We start from the raw sequence: 11,803 nt of genomic DNA, 5'->3' as shown, positions 1-11,803 counted from the left end.
AAGAAACATAGTTTAAATAGCTCTTTGTGGGATTATTATCACTGTGACCTTCAGGTCAATCTATTGAACTTGAAGGAGAGGTCAGAGGTCAAAAGTGACATGATGTTTTAATTCTTTATACAGTGCTTTCTATATGTTGACAATACACAGCACACTTCTAAGTTATAGGGCTTCTTGTCAGTTATCGACTAATAAATAAATCATTGAGTTGACATTGAAGACCTTGGATAATTTCATACAAAACTTTTCAAGCTGTTGTGTTTACAAAATGACACACACATTATAGACACTACCAAAAACATAAACTCCTTGGCGGAGATGAAAAGTATTTAATTATAACAGGGTAGATGATAAAGGCAGTATGGTGGTGGTAGGATTGTTGAGCAGATCTGCTTCTGCTCAACAAACCTGAAGGTAAGACAACTTTAAGAAAACCCTCAGAGCCCCAGAGCTTCTTTCCTCACGTTGCAACGCAACAGGACATTCCCAGCTTCCACACACTCTGTCACACATGGTGCTAAAAAATACAAAACACAGTTATTAAAAGAATGACTGTTGAAAAACAGCTCATTATAGCCGTCACACACTGTTTTAAAAAAGCACATTATCTGTTATTATCATGGTTACTACCATTCTGAGCATGGAGCCATGAGGCAGCCTTCATAGCCAGAAGCACCCATTCGTCCTTTGCATCCATCTTGAAGCCATGAAGCCAGATCAGAGCCAGAATGGTGGCCCACACTTCACTGCTGGCCTAATTCACCAAATTAAAGAAAATCAAATGAAACAGAAAGTACACAAAAACATCAGAATAGACTATCTTTGTGGAAAATGCTATCCTGTGGTTCTGATCTTACTGTGATGACATAAATCATGAAAAATAAACATATAAATACTAGGGGTGGGACTTTAACGCGTTAATTTCAATTAATTAATTACGGGGAAATTAACGAATTAAAAATTTTAACGCATTTTAATCGCACTTTGCACTGTGGAACGTTTCTCAGTGCGCGAGTTCCAGGCATACAGATTATATCGACGCACAATGTCCAAATTCAGGGGCCGCATCCTGCGAAGGACCCGGCCCACGTCCTTCACAGCCCACGAAGACCACAAAGGCCGGAAGTGAGCGGCTAGCCTTCATATCAGCGTCACCTGCCCTCACCTCTGCGTAGCTCATGTCGCCTAGCAACCGTGAGTGTGAAGCACAGCTGTGTAAAAGCAGCTGTTAAACGGAGAACGAACTTTTTCTCCTTTTTGTGGTTTAATTTTAATTATTTTATTGAAAATAAGCTGTTAAAACAAGCATGACACATTTCAACATCAAGAAATACAGTTTCCAACTATATTAAGTGAGACATTAATGTTGAATAAAACTATCCAGTTATGATGCTTAACTTTAATTTCACAGGAGCATTTCGGCCCTTCGTTGGTCTGTGTAGTAGACTGGTGGGAAAATAAACAAAATTTTGAATTTTAAGCTTATGTATATTGATTCATTCATCAACCAAACCTTAATTAATATTTCTCATGTCAAATATTGAAATGTGATTAAAATGCGATTAATTTTGATTAATTAATTACAAAGCTTGTAATTAATTCGATCAATTTTTTTAATCGAGTCCCACCCCTAATAAATACATAAATGAAACAACTGAGAAAAGTTTAAAAGTCACAATATGCTACAGAGAGACAAAAAAAAAAACAGGCAGAGAAAAAAAAAAGCGTTATGGTGAGTTGTATTTTTCCATACACTTCTTATTTGTTTTTGCGGTGTGTCTTATTTTGAAGGCATGTTTAAACATTACCATGGTGACCAGAGAGCATTGGGGTTAGAGAGGATGTTACTCATGTTATGTTGATGGCACAATGTTATGAGGACGCTGCTGATAAAGTTGCATACGAGTATACGAGTATTCAATTCACGTTTACTACTATATTTAGAAAATATTACAGTTTTTATGCCAACAGTATCATTTATTTTGTTGTATTTACCTGCCACACCTTAAAAGCCAGTTCATGAAAATACTGTCTGACATTAAACCGGTCCATGGCACAAAAAAGGTTGGGTACTGCTAGACTAAACTATAAACTCAAAATAAATGTTCAAGTTGTTTGTGTGTGTGTGTGTGTGTGTGTGTGTGTGTGGGAGGGGGGGGGGGGGGGGGGGGGGGGGGTCGAGTGAAGGAGTGAGGGTGTGAGAGTGAGACATGCCTGTACAGTTTTGGTGAGGTTATGGCCAACAGTAGCTGCTGAGTTATGAATGAAAGACAATATGTCTGTGTAGATTCTCAGTCATCCAGGTCATAGTAGTCTCTGGAGCTTGAAAAAGGCGACTGGACTTCTTTTTGTTTCTTGAAGACGTTTCACCTCTCATCCGAAAGGCTTCTTCAGTTCTCAACCAAATGGTGGAGAGACCCAGGTATTTAAACCCCTGTGGGCGTAGTCCCCTGGAGGTGGTTATGACCCTCTATTGATCATGTGTGTGAACACATGTGCCCAGGTGTGAAGGGGGCGTGGGTCATATTTAATCAGTGGTTTCAGTTGAAACCAATTTAGGACTCCGCTCCATTGTTTCCTGTGGCCTATTGAGGTCACTGGAACAAAGGTGTGAATGGGGGTTGAGACGTCTGGGAAGGGAGCTCAGGACAGCACTGTAAGCGGGGGAAAGTTGGTGACGTAATCCACCTCCTCTGTTCAATGATGGTTGTTCACAGTGACGTGCGGTGAGGGTCGTGACTGGTGAGGCACTGACGTCATCACATCAGATTTACAAACATATAGCTTATTCACCATTTGATTGGCAACAGTTGTTTTGTTTAACATTAACATAGTCTGAAGCAAACCTTTTAGCTCCGGTGTTGGTCTTCCTTTAATTATTATCTTCTGCTTCGATTGAAAGTCCAGTTTAGAAAATTCTTTCAGTTGAGTTATGTAATCTTCCATGTTGAACATAAGGCCAAGCAACAGGAAAAACTAACTGGCCTTGCTAACTGTTTATGGTAGCTTGCCGCCGAGGAGTCGTAGAGTCCCTGGGATCACCAGCGCCCCCTACCATGAGGCACGAGAACTGCGTGCCTCACCTAGAGTCTCTTCGCAGCAGTTTCATGATCGCTCAACACAAGAATGCATTACACACACATACAGTTGTTAATGAAAAAAACAAAAAATAAACTGTGCATTATATACACCAGCTAAAATATGGAAATTTAGTTCATATAGTAAAAGTGCAGTGAGACCGGAAAGTAATCCGGTCTCACTGCATAGCATGCCAGCACAGTTAGTAGTCATTGGCAATGACTATACTGAGCCGCACCACGGATTGCGCAATCCGTGGTGCGGCTCGCCGGGCTGGTGCCTCACCGTTCGTCTCTTAGTATTTGACCGGCAAATGCGAAAATTCAGCGATTTTGAAAAAACTAATCTAAAAATGGTGTAGTTAAATGGAAAAGAACTTTAAAATACAAATCACTGAATGAATATAACCATTTAATTTATTTTTTAATTTTATATTTCCACGATGACAGGTGAGGCCGTGCCTCACCTGCCTCCCCTGACTGCACGTCACTGGTTGTTCACAGTGGACATAGATGGCTTCTTTCACTCCTCTTTCAAACCATCTGTTTTCCCTGTCCAAAATGTGAACATTGGCATCCTCAAAAGAGTGCCCTTTTTCCTTCAGATGCAGATGTACTGCTGAATCTTGTCCTGTCGAGGTGGCTCTTCTATGTTGTGCCATTCGTTTGTGAAGAGGCTGTTTGGTTTCACCAATGTAGAGGTCCGAGCACTCTTCACTGCACTGAACAGACAACTTTTGCTGGCAATCTCTCGCCCATCCTTTCAAGGTCCTGACTGATGCTACTGTATCAAGATTAACGCAGAAGCGCATGGCCTTGTGGGATCTCGCAAAAGTAATTTGGGATCTCGGCCCACCCTTTGCAGCTATAACAGCTTCAACTCTTCTGGGAAGGCTTTCCACTAGGTTTAGGAATGTTTTTATGGGAATTTCTGACCATTCTTCCAAAAGCACATTTGTGAGGTCAGACACTGATGTTGGACAAGAAGGCCTAGCTTGCAGTGTCCACTCTAATTCATCTCAAATATAGTCAAGTTGAGGTCAGGACTCTGTGCAGGCCAGTGAAGTTCTTCCACACCAAAGTTGCTCATCCTTGTCGTTATGGACCAACCATGTTAGAACAGGAAGAGGCCATCCCCAAACTGTTCCCACAAAGTTGGGAGCATGAAATTGTCCAAAATGTCTTGGTATGCTGAAGTATTAAGAGTTATTTTCACTGGAACTAAGGGGCCGAGCCCAACTCCTGAAAAACAACCCCACATCATAATCCACTTCGAGTAAACTTTACACTTGGCACACTCTATTTAGACAAGTACCATTCTCCTGACAACCACCATACCCAGACTAATCCATCGGATTGCCAGATGGAGAAGCGTGATTCGTCACTCTAAAGAACACATCTCCACTGCTCTAGAGTCCAGTGACAGCGTGCTTCAGACCACTGCATCAGACGCTTTGCATAGTGCTTGATGATGTAAAGCTTGGATGCAGCTACTCGGCCATGGAAACCCACTGCATGAAGCTCTCTACACTGTTCTTGAGCTAATATGAAGGCCACATGAAGTCTGGAGGTCTTTAGTAATTGACTTTGCAGAAAGTTGGTGACCTCTGCACGCTATGCACTTAAGCATCCACTAAGCCTGATTGGTGTTCTGTTAACTGCTAACCACAGTTTGTCCATGATGAACGCCATGTTCAAACATAAGGATGTCCATAAGTGCACATGGACACCAGGACACCCCAGGTCATACGTCGATGATTGATTTTGTAATTGTATCATTAGATCTCCAGCTGTATGTTCTGGACAGTCAGGTGAAGAGAGAAGCTGAGGTGTCAACAGATTTTTTTCAGATAAAATTGAACTGATCTTGCTGAGTCTCTTGAGTGGCATAAAACACAACTGGCCAATTGAACTGACACCTGGAGGAGTGTGATTGGGAGGAATGGGCTGCCTGATCTGAACCCAAGTGGTGATCAAAAATTACACCATACTGTACCATATTGGCTCAAATTTATTGACAAAGTGTCCAGGACCTACCTGGAGGGCATTAAACACCTGGAGAACTGGTGCCAGGACAATAATCTTCTGTTCAATATTAGCAGGTCAAAGGAGCTGGGGACTGCAGCAAGAAGCGGAAGTGGTGCTATCAGCCTGTCCAGCTCAATCGACCTCGAGCAGAAAGAGTAGGCAGCTTCAAGTACCTTGGAGTGCACATCTCCCAGGACCTGTTGTGGTCTTGCCACACCAGCTCCACAGCAAAGAAGGCTCGCCAGCATCTCTACCACCTCAGACATCTAAGAGACTTCAGACTGCGCTCCAAGGTAATGTTCAACTTCTATACCTGCACCATTGAAAGCATCCTCATGGGGCACATTACAGTCTGGTTTGGGAACAGCACCAAGCAGGACAGAGAAACTCTTTTCAAAGGATGGTGCGTTCAGCAGAGCGCATCATTCGCACTGAACTTCCTGACCTGCAGATCATCTACTACAGGTGGTGCCAGACCAAAGCTAAAAAGACTGTGAAAGACCCCAGCCACCCCGACTATGGACTCCCTGTTAAGGTCAAGGAAGTGCTTTTGCTTCCTGATGGCTAACACAGAGAGGCTGAGGAAGAGCTTCTTCCCACAGGTTATTTGGGCCCTGAATCAGGACAGCTGATGGACCGCCCCCACACACGACTCTCCCACTGATCTGGACAATCATATCAATGCACTGGATTATTTGCACTGAACTATGCCCCCCCCCGCCCACATGCACAGACACACACACACAATCACAGTTTGTCCAGGGGATTTTGACCATATTTTGTTAATTATTCTACTTTCATTTAAATTAGTGTATATTCTGAGTACATTTTGATTATATTCTGTAAATTATTCTATTTATATTGCTTATCTATGTGCTATTGAGTAGTCATCCAAGCATTTCACTGCTAGTTGTACCTTGTATGACTATGTATATGACAAATAAACTTTTATTTGATTTGAGATCTGTCATATACAGGGGTTGGACGATGAAACTGAAACACCTGTCAGTGTGGGAGGTTTCATGGCTAAATTGGACCAGCCTGGTGGCCAATCTTCATTAATTGCACATTGCACCAGTAAGAGCAGAGTGTGAAGGTCCAATTAGCAGTTTTGCTCAAAATATTACAATGCACACAACATTATGGGTGACATACCAGAGTTCAAAAGAGGACAAATTGTTGGTGCACGTCTTGCTGGTGCATCTGTGACCAAGACAGCAAGTCTTTGTGATGTATCAAGAGCCACGGTATCCAGGGTAATGTCAGCATACCACCAAGAAGGACGAACCACATCCAACAGGATTAACTGTGGACGCAAGAGGAAGCTGTCTGAAAGGGATGTTCGGGTGCTTACCCAGATTGTGTCCAAAAAACATAAAACCACGGCTGCCCAAATCACGGCAGAATTAAATGTGCAACTCAACTCTGATGAGTCCACCTTTACTGTTTTCCCCACATCCGGGAGAGTTACGGTGTGGAGAAGCCCCAAAGAAGCGTAGCACCCAGACTGTTGCATGCTCAGAGTGAAGCATGGGGGTGGATCAGTGATGGTTTGGGCTGCCATATCATGGCATTCCCTTGGCCCAATACTTGTGCTAGATGGGCGCGTCACTGCCAAGGACTACCGAACTATTCTGGAGGACCACGTGCATCCAATGGTTCAAACATTGTATCCTGAAGGCGGTGCCGTGTATCAGGATGACAATGCCCCAATACACGCAGCAAGACTGGTGAAAGATTGGTTTGATGAACATGAAAGTGAAGTTGAACATCTCCCATGGCCTGCACAGTCACCAGATCTAAATATTATTGAGCCACTTTGGGGTGTTTTGGAGGAGCAAGTCAGGAAACGTTTTCCTCCACAAGCATCACGTCGTGACGTGGCCACTATCCTGCAAGAAGAATGGCTTAAAATCCCTCTGACCACTGTGCAGGACTTGTATATGTCATTCCCAAGGCGCAAAAAGAGGCCCTACACCATACTAATAAATTATTGTGGTCTAAAACCAGGTGTTTCAGTTTCATTGTCCAACCCCTGTATCTGCATGTCATCTGCATAGGAGTAAAAAGTCACAGCGTGCCTGCAGATGACATGCCCCAGATGTAAGAACAAAAAAGGTCCATAGACAGACCCCAGAGGTACCTCATAGAAGATGACTATAGCATGCTAATGAATACACTAAAAGATCAATCCTGCAAATTACAATAAAATCAGTATAAATCTGAATGAGATGTGCCAGCCCAATGTTGGCGACCATCTATCCATCCACCCATCCATCCATCCATTCTTTTTCTGCTGCTTATCTGGGTTCAGGTCGTGGGGGCAGCTTCACTTCACACCATGTGGTACCTTGGTTTGACTGCACTGGCTAGCTGTGGCCCCTCTGTGTAGAGTTTCAATGTTCTCTCTGTGGTTTCTGTCTGGGTACTCTGGCTTCCTCTCATGGGCAACTGTTTGGTTAATTGATGATTCCAAGTGGCCATAGGTGCAAATGTGCGAATGATAGTCTGTCTCTCCGTATTAGCCCTATGATAGACTGAGGTGTACCTTTCCACTGCTGTTAAGAAAATAGATGGATGAATGTATATTTAATGATAAAAACCTACCGTTGGAGGTTTTAAACTTTTCACCCTCGTCTTGGTCTCTCCCAGCACTGTAGCCAGAGCTGGATCAAGCAGCCAGCAGCCAGATGCCTCCTGGAGGAAGACTAACTGCAGCAAAGTGTCTATGCCTAGAAAAGCGCAAAGATGAAATAAAATTGACTTGATTATGTGCTAAATTAGATTATGTAAGTCTAAATAATGAACCAGTGTATAACTAACCATTATGCACTGAGCACGCACTTTTCACCTCTTATGACTCAGTGTTTATAGCCCACTCTGTATTTAATCATTATTTATTATTAATCTCTGGCTCTCTTGCACAGCATGTCTTTTTGTCCTTCCTAATCTCAGCCCAAGCCGGTTGGAGACAATGACTGCCCCTCCCTGAGCCTGGTTCTGCTGGAGGTTTCTTCCTGTTAAAAGGGAGTTTTTCCTTCCCACTGTCACCCAGTGCTTGCTCATAGGGAACTGTTTAGATTGACTGAATAAAATGTCACATACCTATCCTATTTCTATGGTTTGACAAGCACCTGGACCAGTTACTGTAGGTACTGCTAGTTTTTCACACTGGATTTGACCATGGGCTACTGGTAGATTTCCTTGTCTCCAGAGTCTAAGGAATATGCAATGTTCTCTATTTTGTACATCATATGGGTTTGTAACATATCCTTTGTTAAGGGCCTCAGGCACCTTCCAGCACCTCATGGACTGGGTGGTCCAGCTCCATACTGCATATGTTGGGCCCTACTTGGATGATGTCCTCATTCACAGTAACACTCAGTAACACCTGGGTAGAGCATGTGAAGTGGAGTTCTATTCAGATGCAGGCAACTTCTTCTTTATATGAGTGAAAAATTTAGAATATGTGGTTAAGGCTTGTGAATTAGCAGACAAAACAACTACATACTATATTCAGATAGTAAGAATTCAAAGTCTGTACATTGTTCAATAATATTGAATATAAAATATATTGAAAAGTGGCAACTCAGCCTTCTTCACTTGCAACTTTAGAAAACATATCACTATTGATCCTACTACCAAAGCAAAGGTAAACAGCCACTGTTCTACAGAAATGAGGTGGCTTGTTTACAGCTATTTACTGTATTTATAAAAACTCTGTTTCTATCACATATAGCTTTTTATTTACATTGAGAAAACTCCATGTCCAGTGATTCAGCAAGACACTGGTAAAGACTTTACATTAGAAAAAGTAAGCAGTATCATCTTAAATTTTTACCATGTCTCAAAACAGCAGTTTAAAACATATCTAGAATAAAGGTTATTAAAAGTGCATATAGCTGCACACCTACACTTTTGAGGACACAGAAATTCAACGACACATGCACACTGCCTGCATACATACAACAGTGCAACCTTCTTCACTTGCAGCTCTAAGTGATTGTAGATCAGATCAAGACATTACCTGTGAGATTTTTAAATAAAAATTTTCAGGTGAACTACTGGCTTCTAAGGTTATTACAAAGTCTCAGAAATTACTGCAGTTATTATTTAAAATGTACAAAAAAAAAAAAATGTACAACTTGCTCAATAATATTCACATTCAAAACTATTATTAAATGATCATGGCTGAACCTTCTTTACTTGCTGCTTTAGGAAACAGGCTGTTAATGACTCTAAAAGAAAATGTGGGCAAACACAACTGTTACTACTTTTGACATACTTGTAGAACACACAGACATTTTTTTTTTTACCTACCATATCTAGTGAGATGCACATGCATTGCACTATAATGGTGACCTGCAATACATTTCCAGATTATCATCAGTAGCAAGTATCAGCAGAAAACAGTATTAAATAGAGTTTACATGGATTGATGAAAACATCTTCAAAAACATTTTCAAAATGTCCAGTCACTTGTTTTCAAGCTCTTAAGACTGGCATGGCCTGCATGACTGAGAACCTACACAGACACAGACTTAACATGATTCACAACAAGCAATTTATAAAGTAGTTAGACAGCCTTGTTATTCTAAAAGATGTGCACACATAAAAGCACTGTGAGCTCAGACTAAATGCTGGCTCTTGTATACAAATCAAAGAAATTACTTGACATATTTGAAACTGTGTTATATGAATAATTCATTTTGATATAGGTACACACACGCCTTCATGCATATACAGATTCAAACACATGTGCACACTGCCTGCATACACACAACAGCTCAACATTGCTCACTCCTGTACCAACTACATGCAGTAACTCACATCTGTTTCTATTATAATTACCATATTGAAAGAAATGAGGTGCAGCTCTTCCTTCCTCAGAAACATCACCTGTCATTGATTTAACATGCAAAGAAAAAAACATCACATTTAGACATTACATGAGAATTAGTAAAACATCTGTCCTCTGAGGTTATTACAGTAACCTACAAATTATTACTTTGAATGTACAAGTTGAAACCATGAGTACAGGAACTGATCTTAATAAATAAAGGAAAAAATAAAAGAAAAAATAAAGGAAAATTTACTGTATTTATTTTAAAACACAGTGTTCATATCCATTTATTATATTTGTAATACACAGCATTTTACCTACCAGATCTGCTGTGACCTGTAAGACATTTCAAACAGAAAGGGGAAATATGCTCAGTACTCCCAGAACAACTGCTACATGCAGCTTACATTGTTTCCTCTGGTTTTATTATTATTATTACCATGGCTATAGCCATGAAATAGAGCTGTTTCTCCCCTAGGATATAGTCCTAGAAAAAAAAAAAAGAATATGAGGATACAAGATAAGGACATGACAATTAGTGAACAAACTTACAATACACAGTAACTTAAAAATTAGTAATTGTCAGTCAAATATATAAGTTACGTACATATTTTCACATTGGTTCCTCTGTTTTTAACCATTTATTGTATTTATAGAAATGCCTGAAATACCAGTAAAATGCTCAAGTGTTAACATTATATAACACTTTCTCCCCTATAAAGTATTCCTAAAAAAGAAAACCACTGGAATTTTTTTCAGTGTTTATATAAATTTACTATATTTGTAGATAACACAGATAGCTTTTTACCAGGGTGTACTACAGTGCCTGCATGATATTTCCACATAAAATGGGGAAGTAAGGACATTACAGTACCATGAATCACAACAAGTAGTTTAAAAAGAGTAATGAGGATGTGCAAATGTTCAAAATGTCAATCTATTCTAACTTCTTACATATAACATACCTGTAACCACATGGAGCGTGCGTGCGCACACGCACACACACACACACACACACACACACACACACACACACACACACACACACACTATATTTGTAGCATTTAGCTTTGAACTTACCCCCATATGATTCAGTTGAACAACACACTGGAAAAAGGCATGCATGCAAAGTACTTAGAATAATGGAGGTGTTACTAAAACTAAAACAAAAACAAAATTTGCACCTATACACAACACACTTTATCTACAAATCCAATGCAAGAATAATCCAATTGTGATTATTAATTTTCACAATTGGATTATCAGTCATGCTGAGTCACACCTACTGAGACACATCTCCCTTTTTTTCTTTTGTAATTCATTCTATTTTTTTTTTTTTTTGGTTTTACAAAACAGACAACAAGGAAAAAAAACAAAACAAGGTATATATATATATATATATATATATATATATATATATATATATATATATATATATATATATATATATATATATATATAAAGCATTTAGCTTTTAACTTACCCTCATCTGAGTCAGTTGAACAACAACACACTGGAAAAAATTACAATAAGTAAACAAGTAGCATCATCTAAATTTCTTATCATGACTCATAACCAGCAGCTTAAAAAGTACTAAATCACACCTACTGAGACACATCTAATGATTCTGTCACATGTTAGCTGCATACTTAGACCTCTGAGGACCCACAAACTGAAACACATGCACACTGCCTCCAAGTTATTCTAGGTGAGGTCAATGACATCACATGTGAATTACTTAACCAAAAACTAAATTAAAGAAAACTTTACAAATGTTATTTAAAATCTACAACTTGTTCAATAATATTGACATTCAAAATGAATGTTAAATGATCATGACTCAGCCTCCCCCAGT

The 11,803-nt window shown here is 40.1% G+C and overlaps 1 protein-coding gene across 1 annotated transcript in view; it reads right to left on the bottom strand.

Annotated features, from left to right (window-relative positions):
- Positions 1-437: 437 nt before the first annotated feature.
- LOC115790507 (von Willebrand factor A domain-containing protein 5A-like) overlaps positions 438-11,803 on the bottom strand; it is a 30,786-nt gene continuing 19,420 nt past the window's right edge. The window contains exons 14-16 of the mRNA XM_030744304.1: positions 7,713-7,837; positions 631-754; positions 438-517 (exon numbers count right to left, since the gene is read on the bottom strand). Coding sequence (XP_030600164.1) covers positions 438-517; positions 631-754; positions 7,713-7,837 — 329 coding nt within the window. The remainder of the gene's footprint in view (positions 518-630; positions 755-7,712; positions 7,838-11,803) is intronic.

Source organism: Archocentrus centrarchus, chromosome 13, assembly GCF_007364275.1.
Source record: "Archocentrus centrarchus isolate MPI-CPG fArcCen1 chromosome 13, fArcCen1, whole genome shotgun sequence".
Classification (NCBI taxonomy): domain Eukaryota; kingdom Metazoa; phylum Chordata; class Actinopteri; order Cichliformes; family Cichlidae; genus Archocentrus; species Archocentrus centrarchus.
This window is presented reverse-complemented; position numbering and strand designations above follow the sequence as displayed.